Consider the following 26,061-nt stretch of genomic DNA (forward strand, 5'->3'; position numbering starts at 1 on the left):
GATTGGATCACTGAGGCCAAATAATGTTATATTGTATTTTATTATATTCCGTTATTTTCTATTTTATTACACTCAATTATATTCCACAGTCCTATATTTTATTCTATCCCATTTTTCAATTAAACTCAACAACTCAACTCTATTCAATTGTTTTGCCTGTTCAATAATAGAATAGGCCCTTATTGAATAGGTAAAATATGATAAATAGCCTATACTCTAGATAATTCCATGAAGCCCAGTCATTTATGCATAGTGAATACTGTTCAATGGAGTCCTCTGCTGGTAGATACCATATTCGCACACGCACAGCGTAATATTTGTATTTGACAGTACTAGAAAATAAAAACATTTACATTTATGAGACGATCCAGAGCGATTTACAGTAGTGAGTGCATATTAATTGTACTGGTCCAACGTGTGAATTGAACCTACAACCCAAGCGCCATACTCTACCAGCTACAAAAGACTGTCTGCATATCTACAAAGTGTACATTCTACCGCCTAGCTATTGTTTTTCTTATGGTTTATCACACATCAATGTAAGAATTGTAATCTCTGTTGTGGATAGGCTTAAAACACGTGTTTTGCTTGGTCGAGGCTAATATAATAATATTGTTATAATCATAAAATAATATTGTAGGCATACTCCGGGTGTATGTTATCAGGGTCTTGTCTAGAAGGGATAAGGTTGTGACATTTGACATCAAAAGTATTTTTTATTTTAGCTAATCCTAACTCTTTTCCTAACCTTGACCTAGTTCTCATAACCTACTGCTCACGTTATGCTAAACCTACTACGAAAAAAAGTTGTATCCCTTCTAGACAAAACATGATATCAGTGGAACACTGCACACCCTGTACTTCCGCTACACAAATAGCGTGGTCAATTTCCGTCCCGCCTTCTTACTACAGCTCATTGGCTTTTTGGATTCAGAGATGGCACTTTATTGCTCCTGATTGGCTCGGCAGAGCCACCCAGTGTTCGAAGGGCATGCAGTTTGTCGGCTAATACATAACGAGGACGTATGCGACTTTAGGGTAAGCACTTGTCTGTTGATTACACAGGTTATCAAACACATGGTTGTTGCTATCTATTGTCACAGCAGAGATACATTATAATCAGTAGAAAGTGTATTACGTTGCCATTAAACTAATGATCATGTTTACATTCAGACGTTGCGCAGGGGGTATCTAGCTAGCTGTTAGCCTATGATGTCTAATCAAATATGGTGGATAAATGAAGATATCTTACGCAGGCCATTTACCTTTGAAAACAGTTGTCATAGTTCCGGTCTGCTTTAGGGTTAACAGCTGAATCTGGTTTGCTTAGTTCATTGACCTAATATGAACCCGCAAAATATTTGCGAGTGGGATGTCTCGCTTCCTTTCCCGTCTCTGGTCCAATGCAATGGTTGTGGATGGGGCTGGCTTGTTCCTCGCCGAGTGACCGTGGTGAAATCACCCTTTACTCTAGATAGGCAGGTGGCTTATAACTACAGCAGACGTTTAGCTTGAACTTAGACCGCAACATACATTTCAGCCACCATAACTTCATCAAGTTAATGCTTGGATTTCAAATATAATAGTCAATTTAACTGGACAATCTTTTATGGTGAAATCCTGTGTAACACTCCTCTGATCTACCCTCCCGTCTTATGCAAATAAGATGACAGCTGTTCTCCTTATTGGTGTCCAATGACTACATTTTGATCTTATTGGAACAAGTATGTACAGCATTCTCCCCTTCTTTCTCCCTCTACTACTCCATAACTCACCCTCCATGTCTCTCTCCCTCCCTATCTCCTTCGCTGCCTCCCTCTCTAGTTGTTTCTCTTCCCCCCCTCTTTCTGTCTCAGGTCTGGATGCTGCAGGCTGTGTCCAGGCTGAGTAGAGCAGCGGTGCGTGTGAGGAGAGTGGCCGCCCAGGTCCAGGTCACCACTGTAACCATGGCCCAGAATCACCAGAGCTGCGGTGCCTCCTGTCAACAGAATGGGGGTGCTGTCACAGCAGCCATCCTCATCATCGGGGACGAGATACTCAAGGTGATACTGGAGATGGGGGCTTGCTACTAGAGGTCGACCGATTAATCAGAGTGGCCGATTAATTAGGGCCGATTTCAAGTTTTCATTACTATCGGAAATCGGTATTTTTGGGTGCCAATTTTGCAGATTTTTTTTATTTTTTATTATAATAATTTTTTTAATGCCTTGTTCAGAGGCAGAACGACAGATTTTCACCTTGTCAGCTCGGGGAACCCAATCTTGCAACCTGCCTCTCGTTGCACTCCACAAGGAGACTGCCTGTTACGCGAATGCAGTAGAATCCAAGGTAAGTTCTAGCTAGCATTAAACTTATAAAAAATAATCAATCAATCATAATCACTAGTTATAAATACACATGGTTGATGATATTACTAGTTTATCTAGCGTGTCCTGCGTTGCATATAATCGATGATTTAACAAATGTGCATTTGCGAAAAAAGCACAATCGTTGGACGACTGTACCTAACCATAAACACCAATGCCTTTCTTAAAATCAATACACAGAAGTAGATATTTTTACACCTGCATATTTAGCTAAAAGAAATCCAGGTTAGCAGGCAATATTAACCAGGTGAAATTGTGTCACTTCTCTTGCGTTCATTGCACGCAGAGTCAGGGTATATGCAACAGTTTGGGCAGCCTGGCTCATCGCGAACCAATTTGCCAGGATTTTACGTAATTATGACATAACATTGAAGGTTGTGCAATGTAACAAGAATATTTAGACTTAAGGATGCCACCCGTTAGATAAAATACAGAACGGTTCCGTATTTCACTGAAATAATAAACGTTTTGTTTTCGAAATTGATAGTTTCCGGATTCTACCATATTAATGACCAAAGGCTCGTATTTGATAGAGCAGTCTGACTGAGCGATGGCAGTCTGACTGTTACACTGGCAATACTATAGTGCCTATAAGAACATCCAATAGTCAAAGGTATATGAAATACAAATGGTATAGAGAGAAATAGTCCTATAAATACTATATTAACTACAACCGATAACCTCTTACCTTGGAATATTGAAGTCTCATGTTAAAAGGAACCACCAACTTTCATATGTTCTCATGTTCTGAGCAAGGACCTCAAACGTTAGCTTTTTCACATGGCACATATTGTACATTTACTTCTCCAACACTTAGTTTTTGCATTATTTAAACCAAATTGAACATGTTTCATTATTTATTTGAGGCTAAATGGATTTTTATTGATGTATTATATTAAGTTAAAATATGTGTTCATTCAGTATTGTTGTAATTGTCATTATTACAAATAAATAAATAAAAATCGGCCGATTTTAATCGGTATCGGCTTTTTTTGGTCCTCCAATAATGGAAATCGGCGGTGAAAAATCACGATCGGTCGACCTCTACTTGGTACTGAGTGGAATATGCCTGATCTCTGAAAAGAAACTCCTCCCCAAGTCCCTATCTCTTAGGAGTTAGCTAATCTAAAGAGTCTCTCTCCCTCCCTCTACCCCCCCCCCCACTCTCTCTCAGGGTCACACGGTGGACACTAACAGCGCCTTCCTGTTGCGAGCTCTGAGGAAGCTGGGAGTGTGTGTCCAGCGTGTCACAGTAATCCCAGACCAGCAGGAGGTCATCTCTAAGGAGGTGGCCCTCCTGGCCCCACAGTACACACACCTGCTCACCTCTGGGGGAATAGGCCCCACCCACGACGACGTCACCTTCGAGGGTGTTGCCATGGCGTTCGAGGAGGAACTGCATGCCCACCCGGAGCTGACCCGTTTGGTGGAGGAGTTCTTTGGGGTGGTGGATAGGGAGAATGCAGCCATGAAGCTAGCCATGGTCCCCCGCTCGGCCAAGCTCAACTACGGCACGGACCCTCAGACTGGACAGCCACTACGCTATCCACTGGTCAGTGGCTGACTACTGTTAAACAAAAAATATATTTTGGTATTTTTTCTTCATTAGTCCACTGTTGATACAGTCCCTAAATTCTTTGAATGTTAGCAGTCAAGTCAAGATATTGGACTTTCACGAAGTAAAACGTCACTTGCCACATCATCATTATGATGCAAAATGCATCATGTGATTCCTTTAACATGTAAGGGATAAACACCCACGTTCTGTATATTACCTTGGAAACAACGGACGGCAGAGTGGCAGGCGGAGCCAACTAGCTACAGCAACACAGTCCCGACCTCTGCAGCCGAATAACAGCAAAGTTTATTTTGTTTAAGCTGTTTATCCCGCTTATACCACATTTGTCAATGAAAACAATACTAAGCACACATTTACCGGTAGAAATAAAATGTTTTTGTTGATATTTTCACTTATATAAGCAAATTCATACTCCTATTTTGGTTGCTACAGACTCAACCCACTGGTTCGTTATGATTAGTTCGATATTTATGGACGTGACCCAGTTGTTTGTTCTTTGTCCCGTTGCCATGCTCACTGCCAACGTTCTTATCCCTTGCTTGCTAGCTAGCCAGCTAGCTATGGCTAACACAGTCACAAACCTTTCAGCCAGAATAACAGCAAAGTAGATGTTTTCTAGTGACTTTCATTTGAATAAATAAATTTGATAACAATGAGCTGGTAATGCCCGACTTTGCCTGGCATAGCTAGAAAAGTTTGCCTTCTCGTCAGGACACCCGACACTGTTCATTACGAGGAGATCGCATTGCATATCAAACACTAGGCTAGAAGCTAGCTACAGTGGGGCAAAAAAGTATTTAGTCAGCCACCAATTGTGCAAGTTCTCCCACTTAAAAAGATGAGAGGCCTGTAATTTTCATCATAGGTACACTTCAACTATGACAGACAAAATGAGAAAAAAAATCCAGAAAATCACATCGTAGGATTTTTTATGAATTTATTTGCAAATGATGGTGGAAAATAAGTATTTGGTCAATAACAAAAGTTTATCTCAATACTTTGTTATATACCCTTTGTTTGATGCAAGAAACCACTTTACAAAATAAAATGCATTATTATTCCCATACCATTATTACAGAGAATTTAACAAATTATGCTACCCTCTGCCTATTGGCTACTTATCTTATTCAAGCCGGTCTCAAAATACAACACTGCCCCTCTTAAGACAAAAAAAGCTCTTTACCTGACTTGCATCTCAAAGATGGCTAGACATGTACACATTTTGTGCTCATGTAGAAAACAACCACTCCCCCATTGCTGACTACAAATGATCTATAACTGGACTAATAACTCAACTAGCGGAGGATATGAACAAATGTGCACAAGTGGCTACATGCAGCTCACACTTTTGATCTCAAAACAAGCTCATCTCCTCACGACTGCTAATGCTGCAAACAGTCCAGTTCAAAGTGAATGGCACAGATCCATATATGGAAAACAAAAAGGATAACGCCGCACACTGCTGCTCATGCTCCCAGGTGATTTTATTTAGAACAACGTTCCCTTAAGTCTTCATCGGGCTTCCATATCCCATGTGGGGGTGGAAGGTCCTAAATATAGGGGTAGTACTCAGTGACATCACTTAGTGAAACAGTTTGGGAGCAGTGTGCAGCGTTTTCCATAAATTCACCTGCGAATAGTACCTGGATGTGCGTATGTTCTTCAGCTTTTGTACAGATCCATATATATCCATATGATTGGTTATGCCACAGGTCTGTGTAGAGTAAGGACTGAGTAGTGCATGTCAATTCAACAGAATCCTACTCCGAACAAAAAATCTCATGCATAGTTATTAGTTTTGGATACTAAGTATGTTGCATTAAAAGTGGCTAATATTGTGTTGATTCAATCACAATTCCCACAGTAAAGGGAAACATTCATAGTGTTAACTAAGTGGGAAAAATTCTAGAAAGTTAATTGAAATTCAATTTCGTGCTTCTCTGTGCAGGCTGATATTTCTACTGTGTCGTGCCTGTGCACACGCACAGTTTAGAGGGAACATTGGTATTGTCCAGAGAGATTCATGTTCATCACTCACCACGTTAGGTCATCAGATGCTAAAATAAATGTCTCTGCAAAAACAAATCAATGCCAGCTAGCGAAGTTTTTTTTCTTTCTCGTTGGACCTGCGTTTACAGTTTATCCAATTTCAGTTTGTGTAGTTGTTGGTTTAGCTTCCTGTAACAAGTACGGTCGGCATGTGTAGGCGCATATTGCGCACTGATTGCAAGGCGTCCCGATATCTTTTCCAACTGTCCAGTTATCTGGTTTTAATGTCCATTCTAGAATGCCCTTCTAGCCAATCAGAAATGAGTATTCAACAATGCTGTGGTGTAACATGATATCATGTAGAAAACATGAACGTTCTACCTGATGGTCAGTGTCTGAAACCAGGTCAAATATATTTTAATGATAGGAGATATGAGTGCGTTGGAGCCACCGGCTTTAAGAGTCTGGAGATGCTTGTTGTCATGCTGGTCGTGGTTCTGACTCCGTCTCTGACATTCCCAGGTGAGTGTGCGTAACGTCTACATCTTCCCTGGGATCCCGTCTCTGTTGGAGAGAGCCTTCAACGGTCTGGAGCACCTGTTCGCTGGCTCAGGGACAACCTTCCACACACGAGAGGTGAGGTGACCAACGGTCTGACTCCACTACAATACAGTCGACAGGACGTTTTCAACAGACAAACGTCGCTTCACTCCTGGCCCTGGAGACCCACAGGGTGTGCAGGCTTGTTTTCCATCTCAGATTTAACACCTCTGACTCAAGTTATGGACTAATCATCAAGACCTTGATGAGCTGAATCAGCTGTGTTTGTGCTGGGCTGGAGCAAAGCCTGCACAGGACCACTGCTGCAATGGATGCCTACTATAATGTTATGTATTCCCCGTGTTGTAGGTGTTTGTGGATGCAGACGAGGCGTTGATCGCCCCGGTGCTGACCCGCCTGCAGGCGGGCTGGGGGAAGAGGGTGGCTCTGGGCTCCTACCCTGACTGGCTCAGTAACTACCACCGGGTCAGGCTGGTGCTGGATTCAGACATCTCTGAGGAGGTGGAGAAGGCCCGGGCTCAGCTGCTGGAGGAGATGCCCAAAGGCAGTGTGGTTCCCCTGGTCACGGACCCTGTGTCCATTGCTACTGAGGAGGTCTACACACTGGTCAACAGCGGTGTGTGTGTGTGTGTGTGTGTGTGTGTGAGAGCAAAGGAGGGAAGGGTGGTGGAGGGACGGACAGCTAGAGTACCCATAAAAAATCAGTGACTACATTTCCCATGATTCCAACTGTCTGTATGAACTCCATCTCCCATAGGCACGCCGCTGGGTGATAAAGTGGCAAACGCTCTGAAGACCATAGAGACTGCTCTGGATCAGTATTCGGCAGGGGAGATCTGTGTGGGCTTCAATGGAGGCAAAGACTGCACTGCTCTACTACATCTATATTACGCTGCACTGAAACGGTGAGAGAGAGAGAAGGCAATAGACAGTTTTCTGTCTACACAGAATGAAGGAATGAGACGATGTGTGACTTTTAACCCATATTGTGTTCTCCTGTCTGAATTGATTGTTTACTGGGAAAATCTACCTCGTATTTATTCTCTTTCTCCCCCTCCCTCACAGGCGGTATCCGGAGGGTAAGGACAAGGTAAAGGCTCTGTACATTCGCATCGTCTCTCCCTTCCCAGAGATGGAGAGATTCCTCCAGGACACAATAAAGAGGTAAGCTATCGGTCTCTGTAGTTAGCGTTAGCATCGCTAGGTCGTTTCCTCAATCCCTATATGCTGCTCCTCAAATCAAATCAAATTTTATTTCAAATTTATTTGTCACATACACATGGTTAGCAGATGTTAATGCGAGTGTAGCGAAATGCTTGTGCTTCTAGTTCCGACAATGCAGTAATAACGAACAAGTAATCTAACTAACAATTCCAAAAAACTACTGTCTTATACACAGTGTAAGGGGATAAAGAATATGTACATAAGGATATATGAATGAGTGATGGTACAGAGCAGCATAGGCAAGATACAGTAGATGATATCGAGTACAGTATACATATGAGATGAGTATGTAAACAAAGTGGCATAGTTAAAGTGGCTAGTGATACGTGTATTACATAAGGATGCAGTCGATGATATAGAGTACAGTATATACGTATGCATATGAGATGAATAATGTAGGGTAAGTAACATTATATAAGGTAGCATTGTTTAAAGTGGCTAGTGATATATTTACATAATTTCCCATCAATTCCCATTATTAAAGTGGCTGGAGTTGAGTCAGTGTCATTGACAGTGTGTTGGCAGCAGCCACTCAATGTTAGTGGTGGCTGTTTAACAGTCTGATGGCCTTGAGATAGAAGCTGTTTTTCAGTCTCTCGGTCCCAGCTTTGATGCACCTGTACTGACCTCGCCTTCTGGATGACAGCGGGGTGAACAGGCAGTGGCTCGGGTGGTTGATGTCCTTGATGATCTTTATGGCCTTCCTGTAGCATCGGGTGGTGTAGGTGTCCTGGAGGGCAGGTAGTTTGCCCCCGGTGATGCGTTGTGCAGACCTCACTACCCTCTGGAGAGCCTTACGGTTGAGGGCGGTGCAGTTGCCATACCAGGCGGTGATACAGCCCGCCAGGATGCTCTCGATTGTGCATCTGTAGAAGTTTGTGAGTGCTTTTGGTGACAAGCCGAATTTCTTCAGCCTCCTGAGGTTGAAGAGGCGCTGCTGCGCCTTCTTCACGATGCTGTCTGTGTGAGTGGACCAATTCAGTTTGTCTGTGATGTGTATGCCGAGGAACTTAAAACTTGCTACCCTCTCCACTACTGTTCCATCGATGTGGATAGGGGGGTGTTCCCTCTGCTGTTTCCTGAAGTCCACAATCATCTCCTTAGTTTTGTTGACGTTGAGTGTGAGGTTATTTTCCTGACACCACACTCCGAGGGCCCTCACCTCCTCCCTGTAGGCCGTCTCGTCGTTGTTGGTAATCAAGCCTACCACTGTTGTGTCGTCCGCAAACTTGATGATTGAGTTGGAGGCGTGCGTGGCCACGCAGTCGTGGGTGAACAGGGAGTACAGGAGAGGGCTCAGAACGCACCCTTGTGGGGCCCCAGTGTTGAGGATCAGCGGGGAGCAGATGTTGTTGCCTACCCTCACCACCTGGGGGCGGCCCGTCAGGAAGTCCAGTACCCAGTTGCACAGGGCGGGGTCGAGACCCAGGGTCTCGAGCTTGATGACGAGCTTGGAGGGTACTATGGTGTTGAATGCCGAGCTGTAGTCGATGAACAGCATTCTCACATAGGTATTCCTCTTGTCCAGATGGGTTAGGGCAGTGTGCAGTGTGGTTGAGATTGCATCGTCTGTGGACCTATTTGGGCGGTAAGCAAATTGGAGTGGGTCTAGGGTGTCAGGTAGGGTGGAGGTGATATGGTCCTTGACTAGTCTCTCAAAGCACTTCATGATGACGGATGTGAGTGCTACGGGGCGGTAGTCGTTTAGCTCAGTTACCTTAGCTTTCTTGGGAACAGGAACAATGGTGGCCCTCTTGAAGCAACTGGGAACAGCAGACTGGTATAGGGATTGATTGAATATGTCCGTAAACACACCGGCCAGCTGGTCTGCGCATGCTCTGAGGGCGCGGCTGGGGATGCCGTCTGGGCCTGCAGCCTTGCGAGGGTTAACACGTTTAAATGTCTTACTCACCTCGGCTGCAGTGAAGGAGAGACCGCATGTTTTCGTTGCAGGCCGTGTCAGTGGCACAGTATTGTCCTCAAAGCGGGCAAAAAAGTTATTTAGTCTGCCTGGGAGCAAGACATCCTGGTCCGTGACTGGGCTGGATTTCTTCCTGTAGTCCGTGATTGACTGTAGACCCTGCCACATGCCTCTTGTGTCTGAGCCGTTGAATTGAGATTCTACTTTGTCTCTGTACTGGCGCTTAGCTTGTTTGATAGCCTTGCGGAGGGAATAGCTGCACTGTTTGTATTCGGTCATGTTACCAGACACCTTGCCCTGATTAAAAGCAGTGGTTCGCGCTTTCAGTTTCACACGAATGCTGCCATCAATCCACGGTTTCTGGTTAGGGAATGTTTTAATCGTTGCTATGGGAACGACATCTTCAACGCACGTTCTAATGAACTCGCACACCGAATCAGCGTATTCGTCAATGTTGTTATCTGACGCAATACGAAACATCTCCCAGTCCACGTGATGGAAGCAGTCTTGGAGTGTGGAATCAACTTGGTCGGACCAGCGTTGGACAGACCTCAGCGTGGGAGCCTCTTGTTTTAGTTTCTGTCTGTAGGCAGGGATCAACAAACTGGAGTCGTGGTCAGCTTTTCCGAAAGGGGGGCGGGGCAGGGCCTTATATGCGTCGCGGAAGTTAGAGTAGCAATGATCCAAGGTCTTTCCACCCCTGGTTGCGCAATCGATATGCTGATAAAATTTAGGGAGTCTTGTTTTCAGATTAGCCTTGTTAAAATCCCCAGCTACAATGAATGCAGCCTCCGGATAAATCGTTTCCAGTTTGCAGAGAGTTAAATAAAGTTCGTTCAGAGCCATCGATGTGTCTGCTTGGGGGGGGATATATACGGCTGTGATTATAATCGAAGAGAATTCTCTTGGTAGATAATGCGGTCTACATTTGATTGTGAGGAATTCTAAATCAGGTGAACAGAAGGATTTGAGTTCCTGTATGTTTCTTTCATCACACCATGTCATGTTGGCCATAAGGCATACGCCCCCGCCCCTCTTCTTACCAGAAAGATGTTTGTTTCTGTCGGCGCGATGCGTGGAGAAACCCGCTGGCTGCACCGCTTCGGATAGCGTCTCTCCGGTGAGCCACGTTTCCGTGAAGCAAAGAACGTTAGTCTCTGATGTCCCTCTGGAATGCTACCCTTGCTCGGATTTCATCAACCTTGTTGTCAAGAGACTGGACATTGGCAAGAAGAATGCTAGGGAGTGGTGCACGGTGTGCCCGTCTCCGGAGTCTGACCAGAAGACCGCCTCGTTTCCCTCTCTTTCGAAGTCGTTTTTTTGGGTCGCTGCATAGGATCCGCTCCGTTGTACTGTTTGTAAGGCAGAACACAGGATCCGCGTCGCGAAAAACATATTCTTGGTCGTACTGATGGTGAGTTGACGCTGATCTTATATTCAGTAGTTCTTCTCGACTGTATGTAATGAAACCTAAGATGACCTGGGGTACTAATGTAAGAAATAACACGTAAAAAAACAAAAAACTGCATAGTTTCCTAGGAACGCGAAGCGAGGCGTTCATCTCTGTCGGCGCCGGAAGTACTACTCCTCTGTTAGCTATGTACTTTTTTTCTGTCCCCAACAGGTCTGTGTATGGTTGTAGCTTGATTGTAGCTTCATCTGCATTGCATCTTTGAGTTTGAGCAAAACTCTGATAATAAAATGTATTACAGTATTATTATACAGAGACTTTGGCTCACTATTTAGCAGAGCTCCATCCTGTCTCCCATAGGTATGACCTGGAGATTTTCTCAGTGGAGGGCAGTATTCGGCAGGCATTGAGTGAGGTACAGGAGAGGAGGCCGGAGCTGAGAGCTGTGTGTATGGGCACCAGGAGGAGTGACCCCTACTCACACACACTCACACCCATGTGTCTCACTGACCCTGGATGGCCGGACTACATGAGGGTCAACCCCCTGCTGGTGAGACATGATGCTTACAATGTTCCCTTTCTGAGGGTGTGTGTGAGATATACTTCTAATACTCTCTCTTCCTCCCTCTCTTTCTCATTCTCTCTCTTGTCTCCCTCCCTCTATCTCTCTCTCTGTGTCTCTCTCTCCCCCTTCTTTCTTGGTTTCTCTCCCTCCATCTCTCTCTCTCTCTCTCTCTCTCTCTCTCTCTCTCTCTCTCTCTCTCTCTGTCTGTCTCCCCCTTCTTGGTTTCTCTCCCTCCCTCTCTCTCTCTCTCTCTCTCTCTCTCTCTCTCTCTCTCTGTCTCCATCAGGACTGGACATATCATGATATCTGGTCATTCCTGAGGACTCTATATGTGCCCTACTGTATTCTATATGATAAAGGGTAAGAAGACATACACACCTTTATCAAGCATGTCCTCTGTTTCCTCTCACTGTCTATTCCCCCGTCCTAGTCTCTGACTGAGTCCTCTGTCCGTCTCCTGACAGGTACACCTCATTGGGCAGCATGGACAACACCTGCCGAAACCCCGCCCTCCAAGTGGTGGATGGGAGGGGCGTGAGCCGCTATAGACCTGCCCACCACTTGGAGAATGAGGAAATGGAGCGCGACTCACGTGAATGATGTCACTTCCTTGTTTGTAATGTCATGTCCTGATCTTTTATCTGCCATTCCTGATTGGGGCTCCAGGTAAGAGATGCTTGGAGGGACAGACCTAGGATCAGCATATCCTCCTCAAATCCCAACCTTAACCATTAGACAAAACTGAACATACAGGCAACTTCTGAAGAGAGGAGGGGAGGAAGGACGTGGAGAGTGAAAGAAAGAGGGAACAGATGGAGGAAAGTGGAACAGACAAAGAACCAGAGACTGATCGCAGAATGAGGCAATTTTGAAGGAAAAGTGTGTTTCTGAATGGAAAACATGTGCCTGAGTGTATGTCTAAGTGGCTTAGAATCTAAAGATATGGATTTACATGGTTTGTAATAAAATATCAATCTGTCACAAGTTTACTTATTGATTAATTATTGGCAAAAGATTGTGAAGGTGCTGATGAGAGAGGGGGAGGGATAGTAATTATTCTGTTGTACATTTTAACAATATTCCTCTGTTCACGATTTTACACGACAAACACCTTCCTAATATTGAGTTGCACCCCCCTTTTCCCTCAGAACTGCCTCAATTCGTTGGGGCATGGACTTTACTGTTACTGTTGACTACAATGCTTCCCACAGTTGTGTTACGTTGGCTGGATGTCCTTTGGGTGGTGGACCATTTTTTTAACCTGTCTCCTCCCCTTCATCTAAACTGATTGAAGTGGATTTAACATGTGACATCAATAAGGGATCATAGCTTTCACCTGGTCAGTCCATGTCATGGAAAGAGCAGGTGTTCTTAATGTTTTGGACACTCAGTGTATATTATAGCATATTTGTATACTGCAGTGGAGGCACATGGGAAGTGCCGGGAGACGAATGAGGCGGCGCAAAATTGGCCCAGCGTCGTCCGGATTAGGGGAGGGTTTGGCCCAGCGTCGTCCGGATTAGGGGAGGGTTTGGACCAGCGTCGTCCGGATTAGGGGAGGGTTTGGCCCAGCGTCGTCCTGATTAGGGGAGGGTTTGGCCCAGCGTCGTCCGGATTAGGGGAGGGTTTGGCCCAGCGTCGTCCGGATTAGGGGAGGGTTTGGCCCAGCGTCGCCCAGATTAGGGGAGGGTTTATTTTATCAGATCCTTTTTAGCCGACATCTAAATAGCGCTTGTTTTGGCCGTGTCGGCGGTGGAACTGCATTAGGGTGGCAGGTAGCCTAGCAGTTAAAGCATTGGAACAGTCACTGAAAGGTTGTTGGTTCAGAAAAATCGGTCTGTGCCCTTGAGTAAAGCGCTTTAACCTTAATTGCTCCTGTAAGTTGCTCTGGATAAGAGCATCAGCTAAATGACTAAAATGTAAATCCACAAGCAGCTCCTGGCATTACACCTAAAGTTGACATTGTCATTGGCTGCACAGAGCCGCATTAACAGAAATCCCATGCAGATTTGTTGGAACACTGGAGTGTGAGATGTAGGTTAATCTTCACCTTAATTAGGATGATAGAAAACCTCAATTTCATGATTTTTCAATTTGAGCATGACTATTTCTATATAGCCTACACTTTCTGGTTCTGAACTTCTAACGTGAGTGGGGCGGGGGTGTGGCTTCGTGACAATGATCGCAAGAGCAGCTGTTCACTGTTTTAACTGGCCCAACCCAGTTCCACCTCCAACATGCCAAAACATCAGCAATGCAGGTGTCTGCTATCGCTTGATGTGATTTCATCCATATGGGCCTTAATGTACAGTGCCTTGCGAAAGTATTCGGCCCCCTTGAACTTTGCGACCTTTTGCCACATTTCAGGCTTCAAACATAAAGATATAAAAATGTATTTTTTTGTGAAGAATCAACAACAATCATGAAGTGGAACGACATTTATTGGATATTTCAAACTTTTTTAACAAATCAAAAACAGAAAAATTGGGCGTGCAAAATTATTCAGCCCCCTTAAGTTAATACTTTATAGCGCCACCTTTTGCTGCGATTACAGCTGTAAGTCGCTTGGGGTATGTCTCTATCAGTTTTGCACATCGAGAGACTGACATTTTTTCCCATTCCTCCTTGCAAAACAGCTCGAGCTCAGTGAGGTTGGATGGAGAGCATTTGTGAACAGCAGTTTTCAGTTCTTTCCACAGATTCTCGATTGGATTCAGGTCTGGACTTTGACTTGGCCATTCTAACACCTGGATATGTTTATTTTTGAACCATTCCATTGTAGATTTTGCTTTATGTTTTGGATCATTGTCTTGTTGGAAGACAAATCTCTGTCCCAGTCTCAGGTCTTTTGCAGACTCCATCAGGTTTTCTTCCAGAATGGTCCTGTATTTGGCTCCATCCATCTTCCCATCAATTTTAACCATCTTCCCTGTCCCTGCTGAAGAAAAGCAGGCCCAAACCATGATGCTGCCACCACCATGTTTGACAGTGGGGATGGTGTGTTCAGGGTGATGAGCTGTATTGCTTTTACGCCAAACATAACGTTTTGCATTGTTGCCAAAAAGTTCAATTTTGGTTTCATCTGACCAGAGCACCTTCTTCCACGTGTTTGGTGTGTCTCCCAGGTGGCTTTTGGCAAACTTTAAACAACACTTTTTATGGATATCTTTAAGAAATGGCTTTCTTCTTGCCACTCTTCCATAAAGGCCAGATTTGTGCAATATACGACTGATTGTTGTCCTATGGACAGAGTCTCCCACCTCAGCTGTAGATCTCTGCAGTTCATCCAGAGTGATCATGGGCCTCTTGGCTGCATCTCTGATCAGTCTTCTCCTTGTATGAGCTGAAAGTTTAGAGGGACGGCCAGGTCTTGGTAGATTTGCAGTGGTCTGATACTCCTTCCATTTCAATATTATCGCTTGCACAGTGCTCCTTGGGATGTTTAAAGCTTGGGAAATCTTTTTGTATCCAAATCCGGCTTTAAACTTCTTCAAAACAGTATCTCGGACCTGCCTGGTGTGTTCCTTGTTCTTCATGATTCATCACAGTGCAGGTGCATTTATACGGAGACTTGATTACACACAGGTGGATTGTATTTATCATCATTAGTCATTTAGGTAAACATTAGATCATTCGGAGATCCTCACTGAACTTCTGGAGAGAGTTTGCTGCACTGAAAGTAAAGGGGCTGAATAATTTTGCACGCCCAATTTTTCAGTTTTTGATTTGTTAAAAAAGTTTGAAATATCCAAAAAATTTCGTTCCACTTCATGATTGTGTCCCACTTGTTGTTGATTCTTCACAAAACAATACAGTTTTATATCTTTATGTTTGAAGCCTGAAATGTGGCAAAAGGTCGCAAAGTTCAAGGGGGCCGAATACTTTTGCAAGGCACTGTATATAGTATATGGTGCAATCTAAAAAGAACTACAGCTACTGCAAAGTAGTCTAATCTACATTCAAACAGGCATGCATCTATGATACCACGACAAAGACATACCCATAGAGATCCTATTAAATTACAAGAGGGGCTATGTCATAAACCCTCAAAGTTCCAGAATATTGTTATATAATTACTGTATAATTAGGCCTACAATTTATGTAGGTTTTATACACATTTTCTGTATATCTTCCAGAATGTATGCAAACAGACCATAAATGTTTCAATGTTTGTTTTCTTGGAAAGCTGTGTGTTATAATATGATGCATTATTCATACTTGTTACATTTACAACTCTTCTAAGTCCTAGCATCAATGGATTTCAGCCAGTGGATTGATTGCATTGTTTGTATGGAATGCTAATAATAATAATTGATGCAACTTTTATAGCGCTTTTCTTTACAGAAAATAATGTCAAAGTGCATAAAAAGCTAAATAAGCAAACAACAAATTTAGATGGTAGAGATGGAGATTGAATATTCCTTTGGCTTCGGATGAAAGGCTGGAATTTAAGGCAGTTTGGATTGAAAGGCGGCAGTGTTGCTTCAGGAGAAAGACTGGGAGATGAGGCAGTTTGGATTGGAAAGGCAGTGTTGCTTCAGGAGAAAGGCTGGGAGATGAGGCTGTTTGGATTGGAAAGGCAGTGTTGCTTCAGGTGAAAGGCTGGGAGATGAGGCAGTTTGGATTGGAAAGGCAGTGTTGCTTCAGGAGAAAGGCTGGGAGATGAGGCAGTTTGAATTGGAAAGGCAGTGTTGCTTCAGGAGAAAGGCTGGGAGATGAGGCAGTTTGGATTGGAAAGGCAGTGTTGCTTCAGGAGAAAGGCTGGGAGATGAGGCAGTTTGGATTGGAAAGGCAGTGTTGCTTCAGGAGAAAGGCTGGGAGATGAGGCAGTTTGGATTGGAAAGGCAGTGTTGCTTCAGGAGAAAGGCTGGGAGATGAGGCAGTTTGAATTGGAAAGGTAGTGTTGCTTCAGGAGAAAGGCTGGGAGATGAGGCAGTTTGGATTGGAAAGGCAGTGTTGCTTCAGGAGAAAGGCTGGGAGATGAGGCTGTTTGGATTGGAAAGGCAGTGTTGCTTCAGGTGAAAGGCTGGGAGATGAGGCAGTTTGGATTGGAAAGGCAGTGTTGCTTCAGGAGAAAGGCTGGGAGATGAGGCAGTTTGGATTGGAAAGGCAGTGTTGCTTGGGGAGAAAGGCTGGGAGATGAGGCAGTTTGGATTGGAAAGGCAGTGTTGCTTAAGGAGAAAGGCTGGGAGATGAGGCAGTTTGGATTGGAAAGGCAGTGTAGCTTCAGGGGAGGGGGCATCGGTGGTAGAGCCAGAGAGAAACAGACAGTCTGACAAACAGGCCCAGAGTGCTTCATCAGTACACCACATCTGCTTCTCCTACGGTCAGTTCCTCCATAGGACCCACTCCTCCGTAGCTACTGCTCCTCCACTGCCCAACATGTAGCACCCACCTAGGTGATGTCACATCTGCTTCTCCTACGGTCAGTTCCTCCATAGGACCCACTCCTCCGTAGCTACTGCTCCTCCACTGCCCAACATGTAGCACCCACCTAGGTGATGTCACATCTGCTTCTCCTACGGTCAGTTCCTCCATAGGACCCACTCCTCCGTAGCTACTGCTCCTCCACTGCCCAACATGTAGCACCCACCTAGGTGATGTCACATCTGCTTCTCCTACGGTCAGTTCCTCCATAGGACCCACTCCTCCGTAGCTACTGCTCCTCCACTGCCCAACATGTAGCACCCACCTAGGTGATGTCACATCTGCTTCTCCTACGGTCAGTTCCTCCATAGGACCCACTCCTCCGTAGCTACTGCTCCTCCACTGCCCAACATGTAGCACCCACCTAGGTGATGTCACATCTGCTTCTCCTACGGTCAGTTCCTCCATAGGACCCACTCCTCCGTAGCTACTGCTCCTCCACTGCCCAACATGTAGCACCCACCTAGGTGATGTCACATCTGCTTCTCCTACGGTCAGTTCCTCCATAGGACCCACTCCTCCGTAGCTACTGCTCCTCCACTGCCCAACATGTAGCACCCACCTAGGTGATGTCACATCTGCTTCTCCTACGGTCAGTTCCTCCATAGGACCCACTCCTCCGTAGCTACTGCTCCTCCACTGCCCAACATGTAGCACCCACCTAGGTGATGTCACATCTGCTTCTCCTACGGTCAGTTCCTCCATAGGACCCACTCCTCCGTAGCTACTGCTCCTCCACTGCCCAACATGTAGCACCCACCTAGGTGATGTCACATCTGCTTGTCCTACGGTCAGTTCCTCCATAGGACCCACTCCTCCGTAGCTACTGCTCCTCCACTGCCCAACATGTAGCACCCACCTAGGTGATGTCACATCTGCTTCTCCTACGGTCAGTTCCTCCATAGGACCCACTCCTCCGTAGCTACTGCTCCTCCACTGCCCAACATGTAGCACCCACCTAGGTGATGTCACATCTGCTTCTCCTACGGTCAGTTCCTCCATAGGACCCACTCCTCCGTAGCTACTGCTCCTCCACTGCCCAACATGTAGCACCCACCTAGGTGATGTCACATCTGCTTCTCCTACGGTCAGTTCCTCCATAGGACCCACTCCTCCGTAGCTACTGCTCCTCCACTGCACAACATGTAGCACCCACCTAGGTGATGTCACATCTGCTTCTCCTACGGTCAGTTCCTCCATAGGACCCACTCCTCCGTAGCTACTGCTCCTCCACTGCCCAACATGTAGCACCCACCTAGGTGATGTCACATCTGCTTCTCCTACGGTCAGTTCCTCCATAGGACCCACTCCTCCGTAGCTACTGCTCCTCCACTGCCCAACATGTAGCACCCACCTAGGTGATGTCACATCTGCTTCTCCTACGGTCAGTTCCTCCATAGGACCCACTCCTCCGTAGCTACTGCTCCTCCACTGCCCAACATGTAGCACCCACCTAGGTGATGTCACATCTGCTTCTCCTACGGTCAGTTCCTCCATAGGACCCACTCCTCCGTAGCTACTGCTCCTCCACTGCCCAACATGTAGCACCCACCTAGGTGATGTCACATCTGCTTCTCCTACGGTCAGTTCCTCCATAGGACCCACTCCTCCGTAGCTACTGCTCCTCCACTGCCCAACATGTAGCACCCACCTAGGTGATGTCACATCTGCTTCTCCTACGGTCAGTTCCTCCATAGGACCCACTCCTCCGTAGCTACTGCTCCTCCACTGCCCAACATGTAGCACCCACCTAGGTGATGTCACATCTGCTTGTCCTACGGTCAGTTCCTCCATAGGACCCACTCCTCCGTAGCTACTGCTCCTCCACTGCCCAACATGTAGCACCCACCTAGGTGATGTCACATCTGCTTCTCCTACGGTCAGTTCCTCCATAGGACCCACTCCTCCGTAGCTACTGCTCCTCCACTGCCCAACATGTAGCACCCACCTAGGTGATGTCACATCTGCTTCTCCTACGGTCAGTTCCTCCATAGGACCCACTCCTCCGTAGCTACTGCTCCTCCACTGCCCAACATGTAGCACCCACCTAGGTGATGTCACATCTGCTTCTCCTACGGTCAGTTCCTCCATAGGACCCACTCCTCCGTAGCTACTGCTCCTCCACTGCCCAACATGTAGCACCCACCTAGGTGATGTCACATCTGCTTCTCCTACGGTCAGTTCCTCCATAGGACCCACTCCTCCGTAGCTACTGCTCCTCCACTGCCCAACATGTAGCACCCACCTAGGTGATGTCACATCTGCTTCTCCTACGGTCAGTTCCTCCATAGGACCCACTCCTCCGTAGCTACTGCTCCTCCACTGCCCAACATGTAGCACCCACCTAGGTGATGTCACATCTGCTTCTCCTACGGTCAGTTCCTCCATAGGACCCACTCCTCCGTAGCTACTGCTCCTCCACTGCCCAACATGTAGCACCCACCTAGGTGATGTCACATCTGCTTCTCCTACGGTCAGTTCCTCCATAGGACCCACTCCTCCGTAGCTACTGCTCCTCCACTGCCCAACATGTAGCACCCACCTAGGTGATGTCACATCTGCTTCTCCTACGGTCAGTTCCTCCATAGGACCCACTCCTCCGTAGCTACTGCTCCTCCACTGCCCAACATGTAGCACCCACCTAGGTGATGTCACATCTGCTTCTCCTACGGTCAGTTCCTCCATAGGACCCACTCCTCCGTAGCTACTGCTCCTCCACTGCCCAACATGTAGCACCCACCTAGGTGATGTCACATCTGCTTCTCCTACGGTCAGTTCCTCCATAGGACCCACTCCTCCGTAGCTACTGCTCCTCCACTGCCCAACATGTAGCACCCACCTAGGTGATGTCACATCTGCTTCTCCTACGGTCAGTTCCTCCATAGGACCCACTCCTCCGTAGCTACTGCTCCTCCACTGCCCAACATGTAGCACCCACCTAGGTGATGTCACATCTGCTTCTCCTACGGTCAGTTCCTCCATAGGACCCACTCCTCCGTAGCTACTGCTCCTCCACTGCCCAACATGTAGCACCCACCTAGGTGATGTCACATCTGCTTCTCCTACGGTCAGTTCCTCCATAGGACCCACTCCTCCGTAGCTACTGCTCCTCCACTGCCCAACATGTAGCACCCACCTAGGTGATGTCACATCTGCTTCTCCTACGGTCAGTTCCTCCATAGGACCCACTCCTCCGTAGCTACTGCTCCTCCACTGCCCAACATGTAGCACCCACCTAGGTGATGTCACATCTGCTTCTCCTACGGTCAGTTCCTCCATAGGACCCACTCCTCCGTAGCTACTGCTCCTCCACTGCCCAACATGTAGCACCCACCTAGGTGATGTCACATCTGCTTCTCCTACGGTCAGTTCCTCCATAGGACCCACTCCTCCGTAGCTACTGCTCCTCCACTGCCCAACATGTAGCACCCACCTAGGTGATGTCACATCTGCTTCTCCTACGGTCAGTTCCTCCATAGGACCCACTCCTCCGTAGCTACTGCTCCTCCACTGCCCAACATGTAGCACCCACCTAGGTGATGTCACATCTGCTTCTCCTACGGTCAGTTCCTCCATAGGACCCACTCCTCCGTAGCTACTGCTCCTCCACTGCCCAACATGTAGCACCCACCTAGGTGATGTCACATCTGCTTCTCCTACGGTCAGTTCCTCCATAGGACCCACTCCTCCGTAGCTACTGCTCCTCCACTGCCCAACATGTAGCACCCACCTAGTTGATGTCACATCTGCTTCTCCTACGGTCAGTTCCTCCATAGGACCCACTCCTCCGTAGCTACTGCTCCTCCACTGCCCAACATGTAGCACCCACCTAGGTGATGTCACATCTGCTTCTCCTACGGTCAGTTCCTCCATAGGACCCACTCCTCCGTAGCTACTGCTCCTCCACTGCCCAACATGTAGCACCCACCTAGGTGATGTCACAGCTGCTGAAATGTTTTTAACTTTTTTGGAATATTATTGGAAGTTAATTAGAACAAATATTTGAATCATTCCACTTAAAATGGCTGGCTGTCTAGCTACTAAACATAACGTGCAGATAATCTTCAAATTCATTGTTTTACACTACCTTCACATCACACTGGCTTGGACATGGTTGACTGACTCCCTGACCAAAATGGCTGACCTTTTATGGTGTCATAAGACCTTTTATGTCCATTCTGTTATTCTAATTCCTAATTATATGGAAATATCTGTGCAATTTAAGCAAAACATACAGAAGAAAGGTTTTAACTATGTCTCTCTCTCACAGAACAGTTGATTCAGGATGGGACAGCATTCATTTTACAGTAGGTCTAAGATGCAGTTTCAGTGTCCAACCTCACAGGAGCGTTGTTCTCACGTTTTTCATTGAGCTTTTTGATTACAATAAATTACCCTTTCTGTTTTCAAGTGTGACTGAATCCCGGCGTATCGATTCCCCTCTCCCCCGCCAGGAGATTAGTCGATGCTCCGGCAGCAGGGATCGATACAAGCCAATCTAATCAAGCGGGTCGCTTACGAGGCCTCCCCAGGCCTCACACAATGTTACAACATCAATTACCTTCTCTGCTCTGTGTCACTCCCGTGTCCCCCAACTTCACTGGTCTGGGTGTTATGGCGTGATTAGATTATTATTAATAAGAGCGACAATAAGATGAGATATTACAATTATAAAGGTAATGGTGTTAGATTGTGGGACTTGATAGGAGATTGTCTGGAATATGATGTAGGTATATTTGGAGTGATTACTTTATATTGGTTAAGATGCTTGTCAATTACAAATGTAGTGTGTGTGTGTGGCAGGTGTTCACTATGTAATTATTTCAGAGAAGCAGGTGTCCCCCTCTTCCCCAAGATCTACCCCATACCCTCTCTCTCTCCTCCATCCTCATATCCCTCCCTTTCCTTCATCACTCCCTCTCCCCTGCTGACCGTTATTCCCTCTAGTCTTTAATGTTCAACGTTCAGAGTTTACCGTCTCATAAACAGGAGCTAGATGGTACCAATCTTTCCCATTTGTCTGGGATGGAGGTCTGCAGATTACCCATAATGCATATTGCTGAATTTATTTACACAACAGATGCCATGGAATACAGACACAGCTTGACTTTAGATCACTGTTGATGTGGAAAATCTGACAGACTTTGATTTGGTAGAGAGCTATTGCCTTAATGTCCCCAGATGTAAGCCTTCTTCAGATAGTGTTTGTGTTCTATAGAGGAAGGTCTCTAATCCAATTGCATGCTGGCTCTCTGTGTAAGAGGAGACGAGGCAGCATGAGACAGCGATTCAGCTCCCCGTCCTGAGAGGGATGCTGAACACTCAGGATGAATGGATTCTCAGTGGTTAGAAATCATCTGGAGGACCGAGACCTTTGGGTCTATGCAAATCACAAAGTGATTGGCATGTAAAGTCAACCAACCAGAATGCAGGAAATGTGATGTTCAGTATCAAAGTGTCACATTTTAAAGGGGATGAAGAGAGGGAGAGAGAGCTCTTTGAATCGTCTCATGTGAGGTGTGACCGAGTGAGGTGATTTAACTTTCTGTCTCGCTTTGGTTTCTACACATAAAGGTATTCTCATACTCTCAGGTTTGACACAGTTCTGAGTTCACTTAATAAAACCTAGACCCCTGTTTGTATTGGGGTACATGAAGGAGTTTCTGAAAAGACGTTCAAACCAGACATCACAGGGTTCACTCAAAGTAAATGCAGCATGGCTTACAGATTCAATACCAGTTTTCTGAAACTGATGAGAAAATTCAGAGATTGGATTTGTGGGGTTCATGTTTTGTACTGAGAACATTAACACAGCAAAATATATCCAGAAGTTGCTAATTGCAACGTCCTTCAGATTGTCACGGCTCAGTGACCGGCCTAGTTGGGGCTGAGAAGTCTTTGATTGTGCGTGTACTTGAGAACGTCTTCAACGATTGGTCAGTTTGTGTGTAACAGTCCTCCATTGTTCTTGTAAAGACTGAACAAACACGAGCTTTTTGAAGTTATAGAAATGACGTCATGGTAAAAACCACCTTCCGACTTGGTTATGAACACAACATTAGACACACTGATCTATACAACTAATTGAAATGTCACTGAACATGTGTTCAAAGAATGTCTTGCCATTTCTCAGGAAATCAAACTTAAACAGAAAATATCACAACACACCTGTCAGTCTATTGATTAAGCATGATTAATAGTATACCATATATTTGCTCTAAATAAAGTTAAGCTATTCAGAAACCCACTGGAAAGTCAAATGAAGAGAAAATATTTATAAATGCTCCTAATAGGTTTCAGAAACATATCAATTACTGTAATGTGGCTTTAACAGTTAACAATACAAAAGATCTGATGACGTGGGTGTGGCTGTTTTTATGGCTGCACACAACCTTTAATCTTTAAAGAGACGCACCTGAGTATCACCAGTCATACAGCACAACAGAGACCACGCACCAACATTGTCTCAGTGATTAGTAAAGATAATCACAAAATAACAGTTACCACTTTAGACAAACTAATCCTCCATTGTCCCTGTAAAGACTAAACAAACACATGAGAACTTAGTGAATTTATAGAAATGGCCTCAAGAAAGTTCATTTAATCATATCTGAATCAAGAATCAAATCCAGTTTTCTAGTAAATTCTGCACTTCGGTTACTGAATTTATATGAAAATAATGTAATTTGTCCTCGAGTGTTCACACAAATTCTCAGAAGACCACACAATTCCTTAACTCTGAAAGGAGGACAAAAATATATATTTTTAAATTCACACGCCCGACTTCCTCAAAACCAAGGATGCAGCAATTATACATTACACCTTACAATGGAAAGTCACAGAGACAAATGTAACCCTGCAGATTGCCTTTCTTCTAAAGGTTTTAGAAACATACACGTGAGATGTTCTATAAAATACAATAATGGAACTTTAATAAATAATAATTGTTTGACATTGGCAGTAGTTTCTACTTCAACAATAACATAATTTGCTTTTCTTCATAGAAGATGCTACCTACTTCACAAAAATTTGAATACGAAAAAACAAAACAACTATTTTTTCCTAAGAACTGATTGTAATACATATTAAATCTGGAAGCACCAGATTTATACAACAAGGTATTTAAACCCCTGGAATAATCATTATATTCCTGAATAATCTGCGTAGACCAGAAAAAAATATTTAACTGTCATTAAGGAATATTGACAACCAAATGTGCGTGTAAAGTAATTATTAACAATAATTTCAGTTAATTCTCCCATGCACTTTTTTAAAACAAAAAAACATGTATATTTTTATGATATTTTTAACACACTTCTACGGTAAGTGCACTTTAGTGTTCCCTGATATAACTTTTGTGATTGGAAAATGAAATTGAAGGGAAGTAAAACTCATAAATGTCATATCTAACCAATAGATAAACAGATATAACACAATAAAAATAATGAATTTAAATTGCATTGATAATAAAATGTAAGTAATTTATGTTATTTGTTTAATGAACAGACGATAAAAAAAATATATTTTATAAATTAAGAAAATACAGGGTAACCTGTACTAAAGAACTTCAGTTATTGTTGGTAGAACTACAAGCATAACTACACTGAGTTCATCTACACCTGTAAACATTTGTAAAAAAGTTCAGCCATGTAAAAATGTGGAGATTTTTCAGAATGTTTCAAATAATCCAAATCGATGCCAACACATGTCTGGACCTCTAATAAATATCAACATTTAACTGAAACACCTAAAGCAGAGTGTTTACTGCGCTAAAATAAAAAACCTCCATTCAAACAAACACCAGCTTTAAGCCTCTCCTCATTGATGGAGGGCCTCACCTGGTTAAGTGTTCAGCGACAGTCAAAATAACTGCACACCTGGTGTAAGCAATGTTATGATATCTGTATATTACAATTCTACCTGTAATTACAAAAGTACAATGATTCATGTTTTGCTTTATCTTGAGATTAAGAATCAGTGGTCGAGACTTTAAGTGCATGAAGAGATCAACTGTACAAAAGTCATATGTCTCTTAGTTTCCCAATCCTTCTTCCATAGTTTAAACAAACTACAAATAACAATAAGCTGAACTCCGACTAGCAGAAACATCTTTGTATTAGCAACTATTAATTATGAGCTTATATGGTATTAAAGTTAAGGGACATCAGCCTGGTGATCCTCAGTAGGGGATAAAAGGGAAAACACCAGTGTCTTGCTTGCTTGCAAATTGCTGTAAGTTTAAACTCCGGGTCGCAATCCTCATTAAACAAACTAACCTCTGATCAAATACGTTTTCCTGTGATCACTTGTGGGCACATAGGGCAGCATTCCCTTACACTGGTTAAAATCGAGCACACTGCAATGCAATCTCCATAGACCAACATTGGCAGTAGAATGGCCCATACTGAAGAGCTCAGTGACTTTCAACGTGGCACCGTCATAGGATGCCACCTTTCCAACAAGTCAGTTCATTAAATTTCTGCCCTGCTAGAGTTGCCCCGGTAAACTATGCTGTTTAGTGTGTGCTGTTATCACCATGTGCAATGCCAAGCGTTGGCTGGAGTGGTGTAAAGCTTGCCGCCTTTGGACTCTGGAGCAGTGGAAACGTGTTCTCTGGAGTGATGGATCACGCGTCATCTGGGTTTGGAAGATGCCAGGAGAACACTACCTGCCCCAATGCATAGTGTCAACTGTAAAGTTGGGTGGAGGAGGAATAATGGTCTGGGGCTGTTTTTCATGGTTCTGGCTAGGCCCCTTAGTTCCAGTGAAGGGAAATCTTAATGCTACAGCATACAATGACATTCTAGATGATTCTAAGTGTCCAACATTGTGGCAACAGTTTAGGGAAGGCCTGATCCTGGTTCAGCATAACAATGCCCCCGTGCACAAAGCGAGATCCATACATAAATGGTTTGTCGAGATCGGTGTGGAAGAACTTGACTGGCCTGCACAGAGCCCTGACCTCAACTCCATCGAACACCTTTTGGATGAATTGGAACGCCGACTGCAAGCCAGTCC

General features: G+C 44.9%; 1 protein-coding gene across 3 annotated transcripts; it reads left to right on the forward strand.

The window, feature by feature from the left end:
- Positions 1–905: 905 nt before the first annotated feature.
- Positions 906–12,605, forward strand: LOC109884694 (FAD synthase). 3 transcript variants are annotated; one of them, XM_020476627.2, is made up of 10 exons: positions 906–1,038; positions 1,825–2,042; positions 3,541–3,918; positions 6,457–6,570; positions 6,844–7,111; positions 7,253–7,400; positions 7,561–7,659; positions 11,412–11,601; positions 11,903–11,976; positions 12,081–12,605. In XM_020476627.2, exons 2-10 carry the CDS (start codon positions 1,863–1,865, stop codon positions 12,214–12,216), a joined length of 1,587 nt encoding a protein of 528 aa, XP_020332216.2. In that variant the 5' UTR covers positions 906–1,038; positions 1,825–1,862; the 3' UTR covers positions 12,217–12,605. The 3 variants fall into 3 exon arrangements, with proteins under 3 accessions (XP_020332216.2, XP_031693204.1, XP_031693211.1); XM_031837344.1 differs by having other exon boundaries at positions 916–1,038; positions 1,857–2,042; XM_031837351.1 differs by lacking the exon at positions 906–1,038 and adding an exon at positions 1,065–1,724 and having other exon boundaries at positions 1,857–2,042.
- The last annotated feature ends 13,456 nt before the right edge of the window (positions 12,606–26,061 follow it).

Source organism: Oncorhynchus kisutch, linkage group LG2, assembly GCF_002021735.2.
Source record: "Oncorhynchus kisutch isolate 150728-3 linkage group LG2, Okis_V2, whole genome shotgun sequence".
Lineage (NCBI taxonomy): Eukaryota > Metazoa > Chordata > Actinopteri > Salmoniformes > Salmonidae > Oncorhynchus > Oncorhynchus kisutch.

Excerpts from the sequence above, each read along its gene's own strand:
- LOC109884694 (XM_020476627.2), top strand. The coding sequence starts at position 1,863 with ATGCTGCAGGCTGTGTCCAGGCTGAGTAGAGCAGCGGTGCGTGTGAGG. Across the intron at positions 2,043-3,540 it reads TCGGGGACGAGATACTCAAG|GGTCACACGGTGGACACTAA; the intron begins GTGATACTGGAG and ends ACTCTCTCTCAG. Across the intron at positions 11,602-11,902 it reads TGAGGGTCAACCCCCTGCTG|GACTGGACATATCATGATAT; the intron begins GTGAGACATGAT and ends TGTCTCCATCAG.